The following is a 25,332-nucleotide window of genomic DNA, read 5'->3' on the forward strand; positions in this document are numbered from 1 at the left end:
AGATGATCTTTAAGAGTTCTTTTTCTTCTTCATTTTACACTAATAGATGTGACCTCCAATGAACAGTAAATGGTCTTATCCTTTTACCTGGGATCCCTCAGTTTTAGTTTAGTAAATATTCACAAATTGTTGTCTTGAGCTTCAGTCTGAGGCCATGGTTCTTGACCAGAGAAAGGTAGTTTGTTTTCTCTGAATGGGTTATGGTTCCACAGCGACTTCCAGCGGATTACAAGCTCACCTTTGACATCCTGATGAGTCACACTGTCCAGAAGAACGAGACTAACATGGCAGTGATACGCACATCGGGGCAGGAACAATCTGCTTTTATAGTTGTGAGAGGCAGCGCCGGGCGAGTTACACCACGATTTGTGAATGGATTGTAGATGCATGGGCTAACGTGTGTTGTGGGATGTGTTTGTGTATCCTAAAACCAGTGATGTTGCGCGATGCAGGAAGGGAGAGTGAAAACACAACTGAGACTGTGCCCACTAACGTAGTGCGCCCAGTGGTCGTAAAAATCTGGTAATAAAAATATACAGTGTTTAAATTGTTTTTGTTTTGTTTTTTTTCGGGGGGGGGGGGGGGGGGGGGGGGGGGGGGCTTAGTTTTTTTCCAAGCAAACACATAAATTAGCGGCCGCAGTAAATATTTTTCATACATTTATTTAGGAAATTGTTTATTTTAACTTATTACATTGTTAGATTTTAAAAAATTTAATATAAGTCAAGTAAGAGAAAACTTTCACTAATCAAATAGTAAATAGTATCATTAGCATTAGAACAAATCTCATTAAAATAAAATACATACATTTATTTTTTTATTTTTTACACAAACCTTATGACCCCCTACCGCAAAACCTTAATAAGAAAAAGTAGCCACATATTCATATTCAAGGTTGATTATAGAACTACTATAAACCATATACAGATGTAGGAATATAAAAGAAAAAAAAATTGAAAATCATGACAATGTCAAAATGCAAACCTTTGATCTAATGTTCATACATAATACATAATTTTTCTATTTTCTCTTAGTCTTTTAACTTATTAAAAATATTACTTGTGCTGAGTGAGATTCACCAATTTATTTCATTCTCAGTTGAATACAAATTTGCAGTGACTATATGCCAAATACCTTTACTGCAGTTTGATGAATATCGCACCATCTTTGTGTGAGAGCTAACTAATTGTTAACGTCTTGTGGCCGATCTGCTACATCAAAAGCTTTTGAAAATATAGAAATTAATCTCAATGCATCTTACAGCCCAACATAATCCCCAAAATCATGACACTGAGGCAAAGAAGAGAGGGCTAGACAGCTCCAGATGATGAAGCTGTTGTTGATGAACTTGGCTTGATTGTTGGACTGAATGTTGTGCTTACATTTGGGGCAACAGAGTAACTGCAGACTTCCACATTACCCACTCGATCTACAACCACCAGCTGCACGTTAGGCGAGCAACAGGATGCGTTGTAGGATACCAGCGTCACGTTGGCTGTTGTCATATTAAAGTTTAAGATGCCGTCGCCTTCTCTGAGACTGATGCTATCGATCCCAGTTCCATTTTCTCCGTCGGCCGCTTGGACAGAGAGCTCCCATGTAGACTGGTTACATCTATCACTGCAGTTGGACTGGAGACTAAGCAAATGGCAAACTGGAGGAGAAAAATCTGTCACCTGAAGGTGGAAGAAAATAACGGACAGATTAACACAAATTTAAATAATATACATAGAAATATTATGTATAGCAATGTAGTGTTCTATCTCAAATGGACCTTTGGAAGAACAGTGAGACGCAGCACATCATAGTTGGCGTCTGCACCTCCTGGAGCTTCAGCTTCTATGGTCAGTGTGACACCAGTACCAGGCTGGGAGGCCAGAGGTGCTGTGATACTTGCTGTTCCGTCGGCACTACCTCCACTTTCCAGAGTTAAACTGGATGGAAAGGTTAAATTATAACCTTGGTCATTGGTAGCTTTGATGACAAAGTTTCCTCCTTCACCTGTGGTCGTCACAGAAAAGGGAATGAGGAGTGGAGTTCCAGGCTCTAAGACACTTCCTGTATCAGACTGAAAACAAACAGATTAAAAGAACATGTTAAAAAGACAAATAAACAACTTTTATTTGAGTTAAATGGTTTTGATAGCGTTTTTTTCTTACCAAAGTAATAGATACAGAAGACGCTCTAAAGCTGGTTGTAGACTGCCTCTGGAATGTCATTGAGGATGCTCTAGAGGCTGTACTGTTGGTGCTCTGCCCCCTCACTAATACCACAAACTCAAATGATGGTATCTTGTCAAAATGGACTAAGTATTGTCCTCCACCCTGAGCCTCCACAAGACCATTAACCTTCCCTGACCCTGAGGATTCAACCAAAATGACTTCTGTCACAGTAGAGATGTCAGCCTCAAGTAGAGTAACCTGCAAACTGGTGTTACCGCCTTTGAAGGAAAGAAAATAAGGTCAAACTAAAAAGCTGGGAAACTCCCTCAAACAAAATAAAAGCACCGGAAAGGGCTTTTTTTACCTGCTGTTGGACGATTTTCAACTAGATCAAATCCTCCTAATGGGCCCTGAGATTGCTTAACAAAGCTAAAGATGAAATCAATAGGACTCTGACCTGTAAATAGAAAACAACATAAATATATACAAGGAACATCCTTTACATCTTTCAGTCATGAAAAGCAGAGGTCAGTCATAGTGCACCACATGGCTCTGTGCTTGGTCAGTTTATTTTCCTTTTGCTCGTTTTGATTAAAGTGGTTTGCATTTTTAGGTACTTCTGCAGACATTTCCATTGTCATGCTGCTGATACTCAGCCATACTCATCTAATGGATACATGCAGAATCACAAGTATGTCAGGGCTCTGAAAGCTAGATTTCTTTTCTCGTAAATCTGGTTAAGAGGGAACAGGTTGCCTGTAACCCTTGTGCTTTCCTAGGCACTTTAACGTTGGGAGTTGGGTCATCTAGACCCACTAGAGCAGGGGTGCTCATTACGTCGATCACAATCGACCGGTCGATCTTCAAGGACATGAGTGTAGATCGCGGACCAGAAAAAAAAAAGTACTTCTTAAAAATCCACCAGCCAATCAAAATCCTCACCGAGAAGTACGGGACTTGATCAACATGCAGATTGGCCAATCGGACATCCTCTGATTACGGTGGCCGAGAACCGCCATTGTAGCAACAACAAAAAAAGGAGCAAAAATAAAAAACTACAAGCAAAAAAGAAAAAGGAAATGCAAAAAAAAAGCAGCAACTAAAAAAAGGAGCAAAAATAAAAAACTACTAGCAAAAAAGAAAAAGGAAATGCAAATAAAAAAGCAGCAACTAAAAAAAGGAGCAAAAATAAAAAACTACTAGCAAAAAAGAAAAATGAAATGCAAATAAAAAAAGCAGCAACTAAAAAATGGAGCAAAAATAAAAAACTACAAGCAAAAAAATAAAAATGAAATGCAAATAAAAAAAGCAGCAACTAAAAAAAGGAGCAAAATTAAAAAACTACCAGCAAAAAAGAAAAAAAAGCGATGCAAAAATAAATAAATGCAAACATAAAAAAGCAATGCATCTAGAAAAATGGCTGCAATTTTTTTTTCAACTTCATTGTACGAAACAGAAGTACAATACAAAACACAATTTCACAAAGTAAACTTCAGATATGCCAGGGGAGCATATTACATGCATTTTACATAAAGAAAGCCACGACGAAAGTGGTCAAGCAGCTCTAAGTCTGCCAGGCAGCTAGCAGACCTGGGGGGTATTCCAGGAAGCATGTTTAATCTACCCTGACTTTAACCCTGAACTTTGGCTGAAATCCGCCTGAACTTGCTTACTCTGGGTTTGTCGGTTCCAAAAGACCGGATATGAGTTAGCATAATTATGCTCGACTTGGTAACCCTGGGTTAATGCACGTGCACGTCATGTACATAAAGACATTCTCAATGGATCGCCGATTTCTGGAGTCACCATGGAAACGCGTGGAGAAAAAGAGAGAGCACAACACTTGAGTGAGACGGAGTCTGAGATTTAAATGACGGCGAATTATACGTCCATCAAAAAAGTAACACGGTAATCAGGAGTACATTCCCCTTAGTGCCCTACTCGCCAATTTTAACTGCACCCCCCCTTAGTACACACACCCCTCCTCCTTCAATATATACATTCCAACATAAACACACACACATGCACACACACATCCTCTCAAACACACATACACGCACACGCATTTTGCAAGGAAGGTGGGACCTGGGTCCATCTGTCCCCTACCCCTTCCCTGGTGGGGGGTGCGGGCCTCTTGGCGATGGCGGCCGTGTCCCTTGGGTGCCGGCTTCCTGGGCCCAGCGGTGCTCTCTCCGCACGGTGGGGGAGTTCATATTACACCTGAGCCGGGGGTGTTCGTGTCCCTGGGGGGTGGGTCCTGGTCCTTGCCCCTGAGCGCTGGGCCCCGCCAAACTTCCAACATGGCCGAGCCTGGTCGGGCCATATTTATAACACCCCTTGTGGGCCAACCTTTTTTCCCCGGGGTTACCCCCTCCTGGGCGGGGGCGGCGGGCCCCTGCCTTGCTCCTCCCTGGACCAACCGCTGGCCGGGTGGGTGGCTGCCTGGAGTGCGGAGCGGGTCTCCCTTGGGGGGTCCTGGCTCGTACCTGGGGTTGGGGCGGGGGGATGCCCGGAACTCCTGGGTGGTGGTGGGGTGCTCGTCTGGGGCTGTGGGCGTCCTTCTCCGGTGGGGCCCTGCGTTGGGCTCTTCCGGCGCGGCGGGGGGGCTGCTTTCCTGGCTGGGCTGGGGCGGCGCTCTCTTTCCCTCCGCGCCTCCCTGCTCTCTGGCTCTGGGGGCCTCGCGGCGGTCCTGCTGGCCCTGGCCTGGGTGGCGGTCTTGGTCGCCCGGGGGGCGGTTGTTCCCTGCCTGTTCCCGTGTGGAGTTGGGGGAATTCCGGCTGCCGCTGCTGCTGCGGCGGGGGTCTGGGTGTGGGGGTGGCTGGGCGCTCCTCCTCCTTCTTTTCACATTCCACCATCCATTTTAGAAGAACATAAACACTCACCTGAGCACAGGTGTTAGCTTACCTTTGCACTTATAGTTTGCATGATTGAATGAATGAAAGATCTCACACTAGTTGGTTTAAAGGCATAGGTATGCGTTCGTGAACACTATCTGTTTTGTGTACATGTTGACATGTGGACATTTTTTGCAGCTAGCAGGTGTGTTGATAATATTTGAGTGTGTGTGAACAGGCCCCGCCCTTTTTGTACTACGTTTGAATTGTACCGTAACGATAAATAACCAGTAAACCTGTCTGCTCTATGCTGCTTCATGGTCTTACCCCCCCCCCCTCTCACCATCACCCCCCCCCCCCCCCCCTCTGACATCCCTCCCTCTTCTTCCCTTCTTTCCTTTTCTGTCCGGTCCAACACCAAAGATTTTCAATCATGGTTGAAATGAATAAAGTTTGGCCTCAATTACAAAAGGGGTTTATTCAGTCATACCTTTGGTTTGTCTGAAGATTAATAACCCCTCTTGTTAAAGTAAAATATGTCCAACACAAGAGGCCCTCAGCTCTCATCTGCCTGCCTAGCTGTTGGACAGGACAAGTTAAAAAAAAAAAAAAAAGTAACACGGCTGCATCAGCAAAAGAAAGCGTTTCTGCTTGGAGAAAAAGAACAAAGTAAACGCACGAGTTTCTGGACTTATTTCCATTTTCCTTGTCATGCATATGTATATATAACTTATCACATTTTGCCAAAATTTGTCTAAGTTTGAGCCTGCAGATATAGTCGTTTTTATAACAATAAAAATAAGAAGTTACTATGTACTTGGCGAATATATTTATCTACAATTTTTCCAATATTGTCACTACATATATTGGTTGTAGGGGTGCTATATAAACTAATCATTCTCTGCCTCTCTCTCACTCATGGTTCAGAGACTTAAGCATAGTAGGACAAAATAACTTGACAAAACACAGTAAATCATCTAATCAACTAAACACATTTGGTCAAAAAGCCACACTTTAACCCAAATCCCTCCAGACAGGCAAAGGGAATGCTATCCCACAGTCCCTTGGGGTGCCGCTCTAACAGCAGCACCACTTACGCACCTACTTTGCAGAAGCAACTGTCCGACGCGAAGGCTTCCACGGCGTGCATAAAAGTAATAAACGCACACTTTGTCTGCCATTAACCCTTATGTAATATGCTCCCCTGGCATATCTGAAGTTTACTTTATGAAATTGTGTTTTGTATTTTACTTCTGTTTTGTACAATAAAGTTGTAAAAAAGAAATTGCAGCCGTTTTTCTAGATGCATAGCTTTTTTTATGTTTGAATTTATTTATTTTTGCATCGCTTTTTTAAATCGTTTTTTTTTTCTTTTTTGCTGGTAGTTTTTTAGTTTTGCTCCTGTTTTTGGTTGCTGCTTTTTTTAATTTGCATTTCATTTTTCTTTTTTGCTAGTAGTTTTTTATTTTTGCTCCTTTATTTAGTTGCTGCTTTTTTATTTGCATTTCATTTTTTTTTTCTTTGTTTTTTATTTTTGCTCCCCCTCTTTTTGTTGTTGCTGCAATGGCGGTTCTCGGCCACCGTATCTGATACATACGTCACTGCAGACGCGTGTTTACTGAGCGCAATTTGTATGTTAATGCTTTGTTCAATAAAGTTGAAAAAAAAAAAACTGAGCGCAAACTCTCCCCGCGGCACGTCAAGTTCCCGGCGGAAGATCTTTCCGAACAACCGTAGTGTTTATTAAATCTGCCCCGCAGATAAATACGAGCTCATTTAATACGCTGTTTTTTTTACGTGGCGCGCGCTTCGTACGAGGCCAGCAGCGCCATTGAAAAACCATGATGCTCCCCCTATTGCAGGGTTTACAACAGAGCCTGACATACGGTGGTTGCTGCTTTCTGTCTTTGTAATAAAACGCCTCATCTGTTAATACAACAGTATCTTGGTTTAATCTTACTGTGTTGTTTTTAATCATCAGTACATAAACAATAATGTTCAAATAAACATGTAGCTAATAAACATAACTAACAAACATTTACTAATAGTTTATATATATATATATATATATATATATATATATATATATATTTATTTATATATAAACTATCTTCAAGACATTGTCGATTCAAACATAGCTCACACGCCAAAAAAGTGTGAGCACCCTTGCACTAGAGAGTGCGCTGAACCTTTTTTCTTCAGTGATTTGTGAACCTCACTGGGGTCCATGGATTACATGAAATTTTTTCACCTTTGTCATGGTAGGGAGAACACGTCAATGCAAGGGTGGGGTCATCTAAGATAGTACAAGGGCTAATCGATGAATGGATGCAATGAGTCTGTCTCCTGTGTGGCTATGTAAACTCTCAACATTCTTTGATTACAATAAAAACATCTAAAATGTATATATATACTTACTGGCCATTTTATTTAGTACACCTTGGTAGTACTAAATTGGACACCCTTTTGCCATCAGAACTATCTCAGTCCTTCATGGCACAGATTCAAGAAGGTACTGGAAACATTCCTTAAGAGAGTTTTTTTAGCAGCACAAGTGTTTTAGCATCAGCAACAACACTGGTGTAGGTTGTGGCCTTGTAACAATGCTCAATTGGAACTGAGAGGCACAAAGTGTGCCAACAAAATTGATACAAGGCAGGATAGATCCATGGTTTCATCTAGTTTAGAACAAATTCTGCAATGGAGACTCATCAGACCAGGCAACATTTATCCAATCTTCTATTGTCCAGTTTTGGTGAGCCTGTGTGAATTGTAGCCTCAGTTTTGTGTTCCTAGGAGTGGCACCCAGTATGGTCTTCTGCTGTTATGGCCCATCTGCCTCAAGGTTGGATGTGTTGTGCATTCAAAGATGCTCTTCTGCAGACCTCAGATTTAACCAGTAGTTATTTGAGTTACAGTTGCTTTTCTATCTATATGGAACCAGTATGATCATTCTCCTCTGACCTCTGGCACCAACAGTGCATTAGAGTGCCATAGCACAGATGGAAGTATCCATCTTCTGATGGCTACTCTGATGGCTACGGCAGGATAACCCGGCATGTCACAAAGCTGGTATCATCTCACTCTGGTTTCTTGAACATGATAACTGTCACTGTCCTCAAATGGCCTCCACAGTCACCAGATCTCAACCCAATAGAGCAACTTTGGGATGTGCTGGAATAGCAGATTTGCATCATGGATGTCCAGGCGACAAATCTGCAGCAACTGTGTAATGCTTTCATGTCAATTAGGACCAAACTCTCTGAGGAATGTTTCCAGTACCTATTTGAAGCTATGCCACAAAGAAATAAGGCAATTCTGAAGGTATAAGAGGTCCAACCTGGTACTTAGAGATTTTTTTGCTATTTGATTTAATCAGACAATCAAGATAACCTATCTTTGAAAAGAAAAATTCTGTAAATGTTTGATTTCAGCTTTGTTACGTGCCTCACCTACAACCCTCAGGGTATAGGGATTTGTTGACGTTAGTCTCAATTCCCACAATCCAACTTGGCCCAGCAACCGCAGAGTCCGTAAGTTTCCCACCAACTCAGCTGTGATGATTGATGGCCCTGTGAAGGTGCTATTATGAAGCTCACCTAGAAATGAAAGTGGATTATGATCAATATAGTGAATGAAACTATAAGAATGTTGTTTATGATTCACTTTTAGTTATTTTTTTCAAGACACAGTTCTCAGTGCTGCTGTCAAAATTTGCCACGATTTTTTTTTTATTTTGAAGTGTGATTGGATCACCTATGAAATTAAAAAAGAATATATGTAATTTGAAATGATCAAAACCGTCACCTGAAGGATTGACAAGCGTGTAGTTGACAGAGCTTCCAGTGATGTAAATGATCAGATTAGTTAATGTCTCATCCACAATGAAAGTGTAATTTTCCGCCTTCCCCAAATTTCTGTTTGCTTGCAGAAGGGTCACCTGGGATACAAATTGAACAAAAGGGATAGATGGACATTTTCTGTACAATAGAATTAGCCGCTGCAAATATTGAGAGCATGTATTAATACCAGAGAACAGCTTGTGGACTCTGTGATTATGCTGGTAGCCTGGAGCAGCTGAGTTTTGGAAACTTGAATCGCTTGTCCTCCTGAAGCTTGAGCCAGATCTCTGTACAGCTGAGAATCTCTCACCATCCGCTGGTTCTGCTGTTGCTGTCGGTTTTCATTAGCTTCTCTGCGACGACGGAGCCCTGGTATGTTGGTTATCATGAAGTTCACCTGAATGATTGATCAGGACATGATGAAGCTGCAGAATAAAGTCTTTTGATGATGGCCAACAATTTATTCATTTTTTGTTAGCTAAAACATTACAGCTCCTTCTATTTGATTTAATCGGTACAATATATGTTGTTGTCCACCTTCTGGCATATGCCTTTAGGGGTCGTCACAGCAAATCTGCTTCTACTGAGTCAAACAGGTGATTTGGAAGAGATTTTTATGCCCGATGACCTTCCTGACACAACCCTGTATTTCATCTGGGCTGGGGACCAGCACAGGGGAACCCAGATAGTGGGAACCCTTGTGGCTATACAGTTGGGCAGTAACGCAAAGGGTCTTGTCCAAGGACCCACACTGGATGAAGGTCATAGTGGCTCCTGGGAAGCAAACTCTGGTTGGTTTCCCATGTGTCAGTCCTACACACAGCCAACCAATCCAACCAACCTCTGAGATGGGATATCACGCCCTCGCGTGTCTGGCTGAAGCCACAGAAGTAGGCCGAGGTTCTACAATACATCAATTTCATCATTTCAAAAATAGTGTATCAAAGATCTCTTAACAGCATCTTGGTGTATGGAAGTACTCACAACTGTCTTGCTCTGCTCTATGAGTGCAATCACTGTGTTCTTCAGATATTCATCTTTGGCAGGTGCATCCGTGAAGAGGAAGATCTCGGAATTAGGAGGAGAGCCAGTTAGAGCCAGCTGAAAAAAAGTCAAACAGAAGTTTTAACCTCTAGAATATGTCTATGAAGACTCTCATTCTTCCAGGTTGGTTCCATTGTAGTAGGTTTAGGGGCTGTCATCTGGACTTGGTTTTTAAAGTTAGAAGACGTTTCACCTCCTATCCAAGAGGCTTTGTCAATTCTGGAAAAACTGGTCGAAGAGCTGGTATATATGCGCTCATGGGGGAGGAGTCAGACCTGAAACTGGATGGTATTGTCAACTTAACCTACATGGTTTCGGGTCGTTAAGAGTCTTTTGTCCTCAGCTGGGGGTTGGGGAGCCAGTGACCCCCTCCCCAAACTGATCATCTCTTTCCGCTGTTAACGACTCAGGTGGAACTGGTTTGGGTTGTTAAGGCTTCAAAACACTGCTGTACATGGATGGAAGAATAAACCTGAGACCACCATTCTTATTTAGAGAAGGTTTATCCTTCTTGACAAAGATGGCTTATTTCACTACTTGCTCAAACCATCCTTTCTCTCTGGCTAGAATTCGGACTTCACTATCCTCGAACGAGTGGTTTGTGGCCTTCAGGTGGAGATGCAGACTCAGGTCCACTTGGGTTGGCTCTGCGATGTTGGTAGAGCCGCTTGTGTAGAGGTTGTTTGGTGTCTCCTATATACTGTTCATTGCAGTTCTCTTTGCAGTGGATAGAGTATGCAACATTACTCTGTTTGTAGCTGGGAATTTTGTCCTTTGGATGAACCAGTTTTTGTCTGAGAGTATTTACTTGTTTGAGATGAACTGGGATGTTATGTTGTTTGAAAATCCTTTTTAGTTTTTCAGACAGGCCTGCGATATAGGGAATTGAAATACTGTTCCGTTTTGGCTCTTGTTCCTTCTTGTCTTGTTTTCCTGTATGTTGGGATCTGGTGAATGCCCACTTGGGATATCCACAGGTTCGGAGGGCTTGGCGGATATTTGCTCTTCTTTCATCTTTCCGTCAGAGCTTGTGGGCACCTCCTGGGCTCTGTGTTGTAATGTCCTAATAACACCTAGTTTGTGCTGTAAAGGGTGGTTGAAGTCAAGTAACAGGTACTGATCTGTGTGCTTCCTGTACACTTCAACCTCGAGCTGTCTGTCCTCTCCAATGATCACAGCACAGTCTAACCTCTAGAATATCAAAAGTTTGAAAGTAAATAGTAGTATTGGAAACAGCATTAACCTGAAGTCCTGAAAGACTCATTTCTGGAGTATCTCCACCTTCGTCCGGTGTTAGTGAATTGATATAACCTTTGAAGACCTCGGCGTCTGTAGTCTTCCTTAAAGGCCCAAAATCTGTCAGCCACACGAGAGAAAAGACACATTATAATTTTTGTTTTTTCTTAATTTTATTTTATTTTTTTTGAAAAGGGGCTTATGTTTAAAAACAAATGTAAGAACAGAACATATGATTTATTGTACAGGATTGAATTGCAGTTCTAGGAACTCACCTGGATCGTTGAAAGGTACAAGAATGTAGAGTGAAGGCTCATCCTCTGTTCCAACCTTACTATCAATTATCTTTGAAGTGACGGTTCGTACTGCTGCAATGTCGTCACCCATACTTCTTGTTGTGTCCACCACAAAACAAAGAGCCTTACTTGATCCCTTTGAGATTCCCATCAACCTAGGGAATTAAAAAATTGAGGTTGGAAATGCTTATGGTAATACGGCTGCTAAATTCTGCTCTGGGCAGTAGTGTCACTCAAGAAGGCAAAAGGATTTTAATACTGAAGGAATTCTCTGTCCCCAGTGGCTCTTCGAATGTCCTCCAGAAGCTGACTCGTTGCAGATATTGCCAGCTCTGCTGCTTCCCTGTGAAGATGTCCATGGCTGGAGGTGTAAGAATCTTTGTTGATCCCACCTTTAGGCTCGCCTAAACTTATTGCATCAAGGAAACTCCCATGGCTGCACTTTCCTGATAATCATGGAAACAAAACCAAAAAAATTAAACCTTAGAATTCTCAGCTTTCTAAGTAAAAGCACAAATACTGTACATAAATGAACAAATGGACACTTAATTTATATATTTAGACAAAACAAATAGTAAAGCTAAAGTGAACACTAATGTTAGTTCCACCACCACAATACAAGGGGCATCAACAAAAAAAACCCATATTCTTTATAGTATAAATTTAGGATAATTTTGTTGCTGGTTTTAGTAGACTATTGTTTTTTTTTACCTTTCGGTTTGTTCCCAGACAAAGTCCGAACAACAGAGTATCCAGATGTCAAAATATTTCCTGCTATTATATCCTCCAAAATGTTGTTGCTGCAGTCGTCCCCATTACAGCTACGACAGGTTGCAGTGGTTTTAGCTGCAGAGAAACATAAAATTCTAGGCATCTTTTTTGACTAATAAATGTTGAAACAATTTCTCTAAGTTATGGTTTTACCTGCAAGTTTTCCAATGGTGGCGTTCTTTCTGATCATATTTATGTTGGGAAATTTGTTTCCTAATTCAACCCAGTTGCTGTGACTGTAGAAATCCTGCAGGTGTAAATGTGGAGATGGAACAAAACATTTTGCGCAACTGACTGTTACTATAAAAATCAATCAAGTAATAATCTGGAATAAATGCATTTTGCCAAATGGGACAAAACTGGACGGTCAGAATGTATTACTTACTTTTTCTAGTAATCTTGTTTTTCTATTCTGTAATGTAGTTACTGTTTTAGCTTCCATTCAGGGAAAAATTACCAGTAAATTAACTAATTTCTTTTTCAGTCAGAGCACAGGTCTGCGACCTGCGGCCCTGAAGCCACACATGGCTCTTTATCTCTCCATGGTGGCTCTCTAGTTAAAGAAAAATAAAATAAAAGTAATTTTTTAAATATTACCAAATTGGCATTTATTTAATTTAGATTAATTAAGTTTATACTTTTCTGACTGAGATGCACCTAGAGGATGAACTATGTAAAGGAAATTACATCTCTACTGACCCGAAGACACCCTGTCGCTCGACCCTTCCTCCAGAATGCACAGATTTCAAATACTAAGTTAAACTTTGGTAAAAAAAAAAAAAAAAAGGTCTGATCTTTCATGAGTTTAAAACACATATTGTATTATTTTATGCTGCAAGACAATAGTTAGTAACTGTCCAGAGCTGCAATGGGAGAAAAAAAAACGTCCTGTTTGGCACAGGGCGTTTTTTATTTTGAAAGAAAATGATTCGAGCTTCTGCCAAACGTGGAAAAAAACAATATCACAATTTGAGAAAATGCTAGTTTCTCCTGATATTCCTGTTTTTATTCATGTCAATAAAGAAATATACTTCAAATATATTAGATTAGATTTTGCGGCTCCTACTTGGTTTTCTTCAGTAAACAAGCCCAAATGGCTCTTATACTGTTTAAGGTTGCAGAACCCTGAGCATAAAAACATAGAATTGCCCCTAAAGCGACATCAAAGAGAAAAAATCAAAGTAAAAAAAAACTAAGTGGGGGTGTACCAGTTACTTTTTTGTTTTTTTTACCGTATTTTTTTTCTTCTATGTCCCTTTACGGGCTCCGTACTCTAGCTTTGAAGCAACACAACACTCATTTGGCACTCAATGTTTAATTCAAGATTTGTTAAATCAACACTGAATTTACAGGCGGAAAAACATGATTGTTCAGACTTTTATTATGGTTTTAGACCATAAAATGGATTGTGAGAAAGTACCTGTAAGGTGTGGAGTATCCCTCCCAGGTTTAATCTTGCTTCCAAATAATTTTGCCTCTTGTTGGCAGCCTTTACTGCTGACAAACCATCTGTGATGAGCCTCTGTCCTTCTACTAAAAGCTCATCATCACAGTGGTAATGGGCATCACGGAAATGACGAAAATCTGTGGCCGCATTCATGCTTTGGATGAGACCGATGTTAAAAAGAAAAGAATTGTAGGACTTTGGAGCTTCACATGCATTAGCAATGGACTTGGCAGTAAAAGGTTGGGCCTGGAAAACACATATTTATGTCCATATTACATAAATATAATATAAAAGTAATATGCAATTTTCAATTGACTATTCAATTAGCTATTTAATCATGAAATTTGAAAATAAATGTTCTAATTTGCAATTCAGCATGCAAATCAGGCTTGGAATATGAAAATACACTTTGCAATTTATAATTCTGTATTAACATCTAAAATTTGACATAATAAAAAGAAATACTGAATGGGTTAAATAAAAACAAAATCAATGGCATTATAAACTGTCCTTGGTTATTGATGCAATAATTCAAATGACAAAGCAAATAGAAATTTACAATCCAATATGCAATTTGATCATTCATTTTGAAAAGGTATTTTGCAATTTACCATTCAATACAAAAGAATGATTTTGCTTCTATTTAAAATTTTATTTTTACATTTGTAAGATTGAATTGTGAGAGTGGGAAATAGCATGAGTAAGTGGTTTCCTGTGAAGGGTTGGTCTGCGTCAGGGATGCGTGATGTCTCCTCGGTTGTTTAACGTGTATATGGATGGGGTGGTAAAAGAGGTGAATGAAAGGGTGTTAGGTACGGGTGTGAGCATGCTGAATACTGATGGCAGGGAATGGAGTGTGAATCAATTGCTGTTTGCAGATGATACTGCACTAGTGGCTGACTCAGAAGAGAGCTTGGCACGTCTGGTTGAGGAGTTTGGAAGGGTGTGCGGCAGAAGGAAGTAGAGAGTGAATGTGGAAAAGAGTAAGGTGATGAGGTGTACAGGGTTAAAGGGTGAACGTAGATTGAATGTGGCATTAAATTGGGAGTTGTTGGAAGAGGTAGTGTTTTCAGTATTTGGGGTCATGTGTCTGTGTGGATGGTGGAATAGGGGGAGAGGTAGAGTTTAGAATGATTGAAGTACGAAAGATATGGGGGGGAATGAAGAGAGTGTTTGAATGTAGGTCACTGGGAAAGGATGCGAAAAGGAGATTGTATGAGGGTGTGGTGGTGCCTGCAGCGTTATATGGGGCTGAAACATGGAGTCTGAAAGTGGCAGAAAAGAGGAAGCTGAATGTAGTTCAGATGAGATGTTTGAGGAGTATGTGTGGTGTGACGCGTATGGATCGTGTGAGAAATGATGAGCGTTCTGGGGGGGAGGGGGAGCCCACTATTGGTACGGGACATGGGGGGTTGACGGGTCGGGGTCTCCGCTGAGGCAATCGGCGGTTGCCCCGGCCGGTGGGCTGCCTCAGTCCCGTTGAGGCTTGACCAGAGCTCTTCTGAGGGCCAGCGTTTGGGGGTGGGGGCCTGGACTTGCTCCCGAGGGGGCAACGCTTTTTGGCTCCTCTCTCTGTGTGGGGTGGGTGGTGGGCCTGGGGTGTCGGCGCCTCAGGGGATGGGGCCCCTGGGCTGGGTGGACCTGGCCCCTTTGCTGGGAGGGGGCTGGGGGACAGCTGTTTGACCACCGGGGGACAGTCTACCAGCTGTCCCCAACTTACCCCCTTCCTCATATAACTTCATATTAGGGTGAGGGGGTGGGGGATTTAGCCTGCGATGCGCCTTGGGGGGGGCTACTTGGCAGTGGCGGCCCTCCCATGGGTGCCGTATGGAGTGGACCCCCCCTCTTTCGGTTTTATTTGCACTTTAGACATGTAGAGCCCTTGGTAGGGGGGGGGGGGTGCTCGGACATCACTGCCAGCAAGCAGCAGATGTCCTCTTAGCACCCTACCCGCCAATTTTAACCGCACCTTAGACATTTAGGGCCCCTTGGTGTGGAGGGTGAAGGGACATCACTGTGAGTAATCAGGATATGTCCCCTTAGTGCCCTACCCGCCAATTTTAACTGCACCCCCCTTAGTACACACACCCCTCCCCCCCGATATAGCAGGAAGCAGGAAGTCCGAATCTGTAAAGATATTTCTAACTTTATCGAGTTCTCCGAATCCTGCACTCTGATTGGTTGACTCCGCCTCCTCTTACCCTCCCTCCCCCCAGTCCCACTATCGGACACAAATCAGTTTCTCGCAAGGAATGTGTCAAAATTCGGAGCGCAGTTGTAGCGCACCTGTGATTTGCTCCAGCAGATTCTAGCACACGCAGAAGCACATTTGAGCAGTTGTAATCACAGATTTGAAGTTGTAACTCTAAATGAAGACATGCAAATGGAAATTTGCCAGTTCACAGCATAGAGAGATTTTTACACACAGATGCAGATTTTTGATGCACAAAAGCTCGTCCATTTTGGAAGATTAATACCTTCATATAGACCAGGCCTTAGACCAGTCGTACACACACACACAGACACACACACGCACACACTGAAGGAGGAGGGTTTGGGGAAGAGAAGGAGGGAGGAAATAATCTGTGCCCTGTCTAGGCTACCCCACCTTGGTGGGACACAGCCTGGGTATATACATAGATAGAAGATTGAATTGTAATTATTGGTATTGAATTTTAAATAGCAAAATGCATTTTTTAAATTCCATTATAAAATTGCAAATTGAATTGTCAATTGAGAATGGCATATTACAGTTAAATTAAGACAAAACAACCTCAAAACCAACCCAGTCTCATCCTACATTACACTAGAGGGCGTTGTTTTGCAATTTCTTTTTAATTTTGAGTAAAAAAACCACAGCAAATTACAATTCACTAAATTTTCAATGTATTGAAAGGCAAGTTTGTAATGGTATATAATAAATTGCAAATTGTATTTTAAGAATGCAAAACTAAATTGCATATTGAATTGTAAATTGCATTGTCATTTGAATTATGGTTTCAAAAAGCCATGACAATTTAAAATGCAGATTGATTTTGTTTTCATTTAATATTTTATTTTTACATTTTTTGATAGTGAAATGTAATTTTTTTAAATATTGTGTTCTAAATTTTTTTTAATTATTTAATTGTTAATATTTTTATATTCTAAGCCTGGGTTACATATTGAAATTCAATTCCATAGTTTTCATGGAAAGTGGAAAAAGAATTCCATATTTAATGCTGAAGAGATGATGAAACCAAACAAACGCAAGGTTTTTGATGTCATCACAGTGTCATCTTACAGGAAAAGTGAAGTCCCTCCCCTCAGCCAGAGCCAGAGCTCTGCAGACCCGAGCCGTAACATTCAGGAGTGCTCTTTCAGTGATTGTTTGATGATTAAAAGAGTCTCCAGGTAAGATACCAAAACTAAGAGCTCCACTCTGTAAATAGAGAAGATACAACCATGCCAGCGACAACATGACTGCACAACCTATACAATAGGGAGAATAGAAGAATATTACTACCTCATAGTTAAAAAATAAAAAATAAATATGAACTCTTTCCCAGTTTAGAAAGAATTCTCCTTCTTTTTGTCTACTTTCCTCTTTTCTTGTACAAATCTGAACAAACCACAAGACCTGAAAAGCTTCTCACACAGCTTTTAGCCAGGTGGAAATTCCTCTTTCTGTTGGAAACAAAGGAAACACAAATGGTAGGAATGATTTAACATATCTGGTATGTGGTTTTACATAAAAGCATTTATGAGATTTGAAATATTTAAAATGAAAATAATGGAATGTGTTTGGGTTAATGCATACATTGTATTTTTTGTCATATCATTTTGTGTTAATTGTGTTAAAAGTCAGTTAATAGCTTTAAAAATCTGACATTTTACATAGTTGGTCAATTTTCTAAGAAAACAAATCAGCTTTAAAGTGAATCTTTTACAATTCTATTGATTTTCAACAAGAGTTGATTGCAACATGATATAATCTCACATTGAATGTATTCAATGGAATAAAATACAACAGCAACACCACTCTGTGACAGCAAGTTGTTGGAGGTCATATGAGGAAGCCAGCAGCTGTACCTTCAAACATCTATTAATCAAGAAAGAATTATTAAATAATTATCAGCAGACTGTGACAAAATCCCTCTGACATGTCCAATATTTCAAAAAATATTATTAAAATACATTAAAATAACATATATTAAAAATTTGGCTTCCACATTCTGATTACAGACACTGAAGCTAAGGTGCTAACTCCAAAAGAGAAACTATTTGTGGGAAGAAAAAAAAAACAGTTTTTGTAAAATACCTGTTTTTTATTTTTGTAAATCGCTCACGATCTTCCTGATGTCCAAATGTGGGAAGTTCAATTCAATTCAATTCAATTCAATTCAACTTTATTTGTATAGCCCAAAATCACAACAGTAGTCTCAAAGGGCTTCGTACCGGTAACTGTAAAGTAACATAGAGTAAAATGATTATGATCATGAATGCATAGATTTCAATAGGAATATTCTAAACTGAACTCAAATAAACAGACTGACCTAAAGAAGTTATCCCTGCCCTTAGACCCTCCTTCGTGCAAAGGAAAAATGCCTAAAAAAACAGATACCGGAAAAAAGAAAAAACCTCAGGGGTGTCCACATGAAGGAGGGATCCTCCCCCAGGACGGACAGGCGATGTACAAGAACTCATAGATAAGAATTAGCTCATAGAACTCTTCAACTGCATGTTTAAATAGGAAGCACCGGTATGTGTTCAATTTCTCTGTCCCACATGAATTATAGACATTGAGGAAAAAATGTAGATCTTTTTTTAATGATTTTCCATAACTGAATATATTTGGGGGAAAAAAGGTAATAAATTCTAAAATGAATGAAACAAAATGCATGAGGAACATATGACAAAACATTAGTAGTGTAATAACCATTTAATAATCAAATTGAGGGACCAAAAATGTAAATAAATCCAATTGTAAGCTACGCATGATGGAAAAGCCCAAGCACATGTGCCTGCATATTGACAAATTATTATAAAAATAGATTTTCAGTAACAGAATAGTATGTGAAGTTAACAATAAAAATGAATTAAGATTGTCTGTGGACCTACCTGGTGCTTCACCGCTGTCCTGGTGGGAATGCTTCTGTGGTGCTGTATCCTGAATTTATAATTCTTCATTATTTCTTGGGAGGAGTCTATATGGCAGAGCTCTCAGCACAATTCAATGAGATTAGAACAAATGGCATAAAACCTTACCCTCAGAGAACTGAAAGTAAACCTTGACCATGGAAAGATTTGCTTGTTCAAGGTGTGAAACCAAGTATCTAACTGACAAAAACAGATGATACAGAAGAAAAGATTGGCAAGATGACCTCAATTGAACGACCCTGGGAGTATTTCTGGCAGGCAACTGGAGCAGCGTGTTTACCTGGTTACTCCTCCCTGCGGGCGGTTCAGTCTAATCAACTCACCTTTTAAGCGTCCTACTTAAGTCCAGGTGCGGTCCAATCCTCTTCTTTCATTTCCACGAGCTCTGCGTTTATCACCCCACCCTCCTCCCACGGCTTCCACCTGTAAGCTCCGTTAGGGGTAGTGTATTACCCGAAGTTTTCTATGCAGATCTTTGTTTTATGTATTGAACGGAGCCTTATGCCACACTAAATATAAAATAAATCTTCTGCCAAACTAAAAGAAATATGGAATACATTTTCTTACTGCAAGAGTTGTCTGACTGAAATACTTCTTTTTCTTTTTTCTTTTCAACTGATCTAGATGTGATCCCCCCTGAACAGAGACCCCTTATATGATTATTATTAACCTTTATTAAACCAGGGAAAACCCATCGAGATCAAGATCTCTTTTGCAAGGGTGACTTGGCCAACAGAGTCAGCTGCACACATCACAAAACAGAATAACACTATAAATTTAAACAATAGTTGGATCTGTTACCATTTGAAGTTTATATTTTCAAATTAAAGTACAGCAAATGACTGCAAAATGCTAAAGATCTAAAACCTTAGGTCTCATCCTGTTAGGATCACTCAGTTTTAGTTCTGTTGATGTCAGAAACTGTTGTGGAGCAGAAAAAGAGCCGTTTGGATGTTGTGGCGTCTTCTTTTTGTTGAGAGGGGCTTCAGCTATTAAAAGCCCTTTGTTGTTATTCTTGATTTTGTTAATACAAAGCATATTGTTTTTCAAGCAATGCTTTTATGGCAGCGCATAAAAAAATTATCCAGATTTGTTTTCCTTTTTTTTTTTTTTTTTAATTGTACACTGAAAGTTTTTCTTTGTATTATCATATTTTGTTTCTCTTAGGAACAAACTGTCATGCATTTTTCATTTATCATCTCTTTATCTGTTAGTATACTAGGGCCTCATTGTCACTGTGCTAATCGCATGTTTTAATATTTACTGTCAAAACATGCCCTACATGTTTTCCATTATTTGTACTTCCAAGAACACAGTGGGTTATGACAAAAAAATAAACATAAAGGAATGTTGTATCGTCATTGTGCGACATTATCTGTAAATTCTCAAAAGGATTAATGTTTTTTTTTTGCACTTGAATTGTTGAGCTTTTAAAATCACATTCACTTTGAAGTGGTTTGCTGATGTAATATTCCAGAAAGGACTGGCAACCTGCCCGGATAGGCACCAGCAACCCTGTGACCCCAAATTGAACTAAATAAATGGATCAAATTAAATCAACAATTGTTTATAATGCACCTTTCATATGCATGTAACACAAAACGCTTTACACAGCAAAAACACCCCAAAGACTTACACTTTGGGGTTTTATATATATAAATATATAAATATGTATATAGACTTTCCTATTAAATTCTACGCATTTATGATCCTTTTTGATTGTATGTCTACCTTTCAATTACCGGCACGAATGAAACAACTGTTGTTGTGAATTTGGGCTATATAAATAAAATTGAATTGAATTGAATTGAATTGAATCGGTGAATTCAATAAGGGCCCAAGTCCAAGAAGTTTGTTTTTCTAGAAATGGTTTTAATTGCATAGCTTAAAGGGAGGCTGCACCAAATGATTAATACTTTACCCAGATTTAGCACCAGTTCTATCTTACAAATGCTATAATATGAAGCACCTCACTTTTATAATTTCAGAGGACCAGCAAACTAAAGTCTCTGGACTTGGGCGCTTCTTGAATTAAACAGGGCGCTGCAATATTGGATAACTAGTACTGACATCTATGGTATAAAGCTAAACCCATGCAAGAGAGGCCCAAGTCCAGGAATTTTGGACTTAAAGCATTTTAAATGTCAAGCATAGTCAATACATTACAACGGACTTGGAACTTTTTTGCACATAATCAGATAGCTTTTCCCTTGAAGACCAAAGAACATATAATATCTCCATTTTGAAAAATTGTGGACTTGGGCCCCTTTTGAATTCACCAATTCAATTAAAGGCTAGACCATGCCAAAGCACAACTTCTGGTGGAGTACGGGGTGGAGATGGGCCAGCACTGTTTGGAATGCAGAGAGACAAACATGAAAGTATGCTGGTGATTGGCTGAGTAGAAGGCAGGCAATGTAGCTATTGGTTTCGAATGAAGGCATAATGATGAATGGCACGTAGAAATGAAGTAACAGCACATCCAGTAAGCAAAGTAAATCTTTCTGATTTTATCGGCCCTAAAATGTCACAAGCAATCCAAAGCAAACAAACACCAGAGTTGTCATGACTCGTAGGATGGACAGACCCAGATGCTGAAACCCAGAACAAGGACACAGGTAGGTCAAAGGTAAGTATGAGTTTTTATTTTGACTTCCAGGAGAGATGGTTGTGGCTTGGTGTGAATCCGATAAGGAACAAAGCTTGATGCGTGGCTGGAGGTACTAGCGCGGCTTGGCGGAGCGTGGTGTTTCCACAGATATGCGGACTGACTGACTTCCACACAGGTGACACTTGGAGGCAGGAATCCTGAGGCAGGGAGAATAATGTTAGTTTCGAGGCAAGACTTGATTTCACAAAACATGAGCGAGACTGAGACCAGGTGTAGTCACCATAAGGGGCAACGAACTGTCGTTGAATACTGGAGCTGGGTCTCCTTTTGAGCTGCAGTGGTTGATGAGGTGGATTGGTCACAGCTGGTGGAGTCAGGAGGAGAGCAGGAGGGGGAGGAGACTGACAGAAGCACCATGACAAGAGTAAAGGAAGGCACTGTTAGGTCAAACTTGAGGAAGCTGATGCTTCAAGTGATTTTATTTTAAAAGTAAATAAAAACATAAAAAGAAAAAAAAGAAGAGAAAATCAAATAAAAAATCTAAAGTAAAAATGCATTGAAGTACATTCGGTTAAATTTGAGAGAAAATTAATTGTAAGTAGTTAAAAAATTAAAGAGAGGGAAAGGAAAGTTTAAGTCTGTAATGGGCGTGGTGTTAATTAAGGACCCAGCTGTGCGCACCAGAGCCGTTTTGGACGAAGTGCATGCGTAGCGCCAGATCAGGCAGGGCTCGAGAGCGATCAGAAAACTCGCGATCCATCTCAAAAAACTAGTCAAAAGTCTAGCCAAAAAACCTGGTTAAGGGCATCAAAACCACGGAGGCAGCCGGTAAGATTCGGTCGTAGTGCGGGGCATAGTTGGTGTGATCCGCTGTGCGTTGAGCGCCGGCTGCGCCTTTCCACGTCCGCTGCCACGTCATTAAATGTTTGTTTAGTCCATTGAATGTCATTTATACAAGCACTGTTTTTTATGAAATGTATGTATTGCTGTATTTCAATGAATTCCCGTAATTATGAAGTTAACTTTTTAACAAATTACGTGTGCAAATTGAATTAATTATAGAGTCATGAATTTAACTGTTGATTCATGTTAAATATTTATTGTTGTATTTATTGTCGTAATTTGATAAAATATTATGTCTTGTTTAGGTTTTTCACCATACATTCATGCACATACAACCAGTACCTCGCCATTACTGTTGAAACCTCTCAGGAAATTAAATAAAACAGAACAAAAGGAAACGTGTGTCTGGATGGTGTGTGAAGTCCTGCACATAAAACTCTGTGGATGCCTTCCCCTTTCAAGTGGGGCATAATAACTTGACAGTGAAAAACCGGTTTCTAACTGTGGAAAGGTGGACTCCAACAGTGAAATCAGGAGCTGGATTTTGAAAACACATCAGTGAAATTCTCCAACGTTGTTGAACAACACACAGTCAGAAAAACTGAAGCACCAACAATTCAAAAAAAAAAAAAATGGTTGCCCAGAAGCTGTAAATTAATTAATTTTGTGTGAAAGGACTTAAAGTATTAAGAACATCACCAAAAATAAATAAATATCAACATGTCTGAGTCTGAGAAGTCTGTGGAAAAACTAAAAGTTGAGAGAACTACAGCAAAAAGATCATTCACTCGTTTAGCCAACTCCATTCTCAGAAATTATGAGGATATGTCTGAAGAGGAACTCAAAGAAAGTTTCAATAAACTTATTTTGGAGGCTGAGAAAGTTATGAGTGCAAATGATGAAATGGAAATGGGACTCATTGCAGAGTTGGAAACGAACCTGGACCTTGAAGAAGAAATGGTGTTAACAGAAGAGCAGAAAGCTGACATTGAAAAAACTGCAAAGGAATGTAAGCTAAAACTGAAAGAAATTAAAGCTCTCCTCCTAGAAACTATTTGGAACAACTATGGGCATCTTGAGTTAACCACAATTTTACAAGTGGCTGAAACTGAGTGTGAACACGTAGCTGCAATGCGCCCAGATGGCAACCAGGAAGCGTACGACTTCAATCTCACTCATCTGAGAGATTTGACAAAGTCTGCAAAAGAGAGATACAACCAGTGGAAACGTTGGATCCCGTCATATAGTCAAGAGGAGTTTCAAAATCGTCTTATAGCACTTGAACTGATTGCTCCAAAATTAACCTCCAGAAAGGCTGAGTTCATCAGAATAAAAGTCAGGGATTCTGAAGGAAAAGGAATACTTCTTCCCACGAACATTCCAACACCTGTTGTTAAATTGAAACCAATGACTCTTCCAAGATTTGGTGGAAATCAGCGAGACTTTTACAGATGGAGAAAAGAATGGGAAGCTCTTCAAAAGCAAGGCGAGCCGACTGGTTCAAAAGAAGTGAAAAAATTTCAATTGTTGGACAGCATCGATGAAAGAGTCACAAGAAACCTCCGTCTTAGAACTTACAACACAGCTGAAGAAATTCTTCGAGTCCTGGAGAACCGTTTTGGCAACCAAACTGCAATTGCTATTGAAATAGTGGAGGAACTGCAAAAAATGCCACCTGTTAAAAATCACCAACCAAGGAAAATTGTAGACTTAATTCAAGCTGTGGAGAAAGCAGTCCTCGACTTAAGTGACCTTGGAGATACAGGTGCAATTAAAAACCCACTTGTCACAAAATGGATTGAAAGCAAACTTCCTATGGTCCTCAAAAAAGAATGGCTGATGTATGTAGCTGACAAGAGGAACGCGGTGACGCCTGATAACCGCTTTGACAGTCTCCTAAGCTTCCTCAAAGATCAAGAAAACATATACGAACAGCTAAATCAACTTTGGGATGATGAACCAACCGGAAGAGAAACAAAAAAAGAAATCAAACACACCAGAACAAGGTCTACTAAACAAGACAGAGCAGCATGTGTGGTCTACGGTGATCCGAACCACAAAAGAAAACTTTATTTCTGCAAGCAGTTCCGAGGTCTGAAGACGGATGAGAAAAATGCTGCAGTTAAAAAGTTGGGAGCATGCAGAAGGTGTCTCGAGGTTCATGAGGACTGTTCTTTCTGTAACCCTGCATACTTGTGTAAAAACCAAGATTGCATGTCGGAAAACATGGCTGTACATCATTTTTGTCTATGCCCAAAGGTTCAGCCCAAGAAAAGTGAGCAGAGTCAGAAGAGGAGCAAAGAAGATGCAGCGAAAAGTCAAAGTCAAAAGAAATATACTCAAGAGCAAGAGGAATTCTTCAGTAAACTGTCACCAGAGCTGGCAGAATAATGCAGAGATGGGTTTTCAAATACTGCAAGCAGAGCACTTAATTCCACAAAAGAACCCAGTTTGTTGCAAGAAAATGGCCTAAGGGAGTTTCCAGTGATCATGATGCTACTGACAGTTACTGCAAATGCTGGACAAAAAATCGGAGCATTAATTGACCTGGCTTCTGATACGAACTACATCACCCGTAAGGCTGCAAGTAAGCTAAATCTCAGAAGTGAAAAAATAACACTCATCGTTTATGGGGTTGGTGGAATGAAAGCTCATGTTGAAACAAAAAGATACCTCCTGAAAATCAGGGTGATGACTCCAAAAGGTACGCTAAAATCACATCAAATAGTGTGCTATGGACTAGAAAACATTGCTGATATCCAAAATCATGTGACAGCAGAACAGCTTCAAAAATTCTTCCCAGGTGTTCAACTAGCTGAACTGGAGAGACCCAAAGAAATACAACTACTCATAAGCCACAGAGAAGGACAAATTGCACCACAAAAAGTTAAATCTGTTGGAAACCTTGTGTTGTGGGATGGACCTCTTGGGAAAACAGTTGGAGGAACTCATCCAAAGCTTTTTGAGGGGTTAACCATTTCTGCTCACATGTCAAAAACACATTTCGCGAGATCAATGAGAACAGCTGCTGCAAGATATGAAGAGGTGGTTCACAGCAAATTCAAGGATTTTTCGCAAGATGTCTGCACTGAACAGGGATTGCAAAA

General features: G+C 40.2%; 1 protein-coding gene across 1 annotated transcript; it reads right to left on the bottom strand.

Annotated features, from left to right (window-relative positions):
* Positions 1–808: 808 nt before the first annotated feature.
* On the bottom strand, positions 809–17,181 carry LOC105357391 (von Willebrand factor A domain-containing protein 7-like). Its single transcript, XM_023962635.2, has 15 exons — positions 16,916–17,181; positions 13,606–13,878; positions 12,339–12,432; positions 12,126–12,260; positions 11,674–11,860; positions 11,394–11,569; positions 11,126–11,238; positions 9,823–9,939; positions 9,026–9,235; positions 8,804–8,936; positions 8,449–8,595; positions 2,527–2,619; positions 2,160–2,440; positions 1,775–2,068; positions 809–1,676 (listed from the first exon to the last, which is right to left on the bottom strand). The coding sequence occupies exons 1-15, from the start codon at positions 17,090–17,092 to the stop codon at positions 1,311–1,313; spliced, it is 2,796 nt and encodes a 931-aa protein (XP_023818403.2). The 5' UTR covers positions 17,093–17,181; the 3' UTR covers positions 809–1,310.
* Positions 17,182–25,332: the final 8,151 nt, after the last annotated feature.

Source organism: Oryzias latipes, chromosome 14 (genome assembly GCF_053564925.1).
Source record: "Oryzias latipes strain Hd-rR chromosome 14, Olatipes_Hd-rR_3.1".
NCBI lineage: Eukaryota > Metazoa > Chordata > Actinopteri > Beloniformes > Adrianichthyidae > Oryzias > Oryzias latipes.

Bases quoted from the DNA above. Each gene is read 5' to 3' on its own strand.
- LOC105357391 (XM_023962635.2), bottom strand. From the start codon at position 17,092: ATGTTGTCGCTGGCATGGTTGTATCTTCTCTATTTACAGAGTGGAGCT. The intron at 11,570-11,673 runs GTATTAAAATCC...TTAATTCCCTAG, and splicing joins GGGGACAGAGAATTCCTTCA to GTTGATGGGAATCTCAAAGG. The intron at 9,236-9,822 runs GTGAGTACTTCC...TCAATCATTCAG, and splicing joins TAGAGCAGAGCAAGACAGTT to GTGAACTTCATGATAACCAA.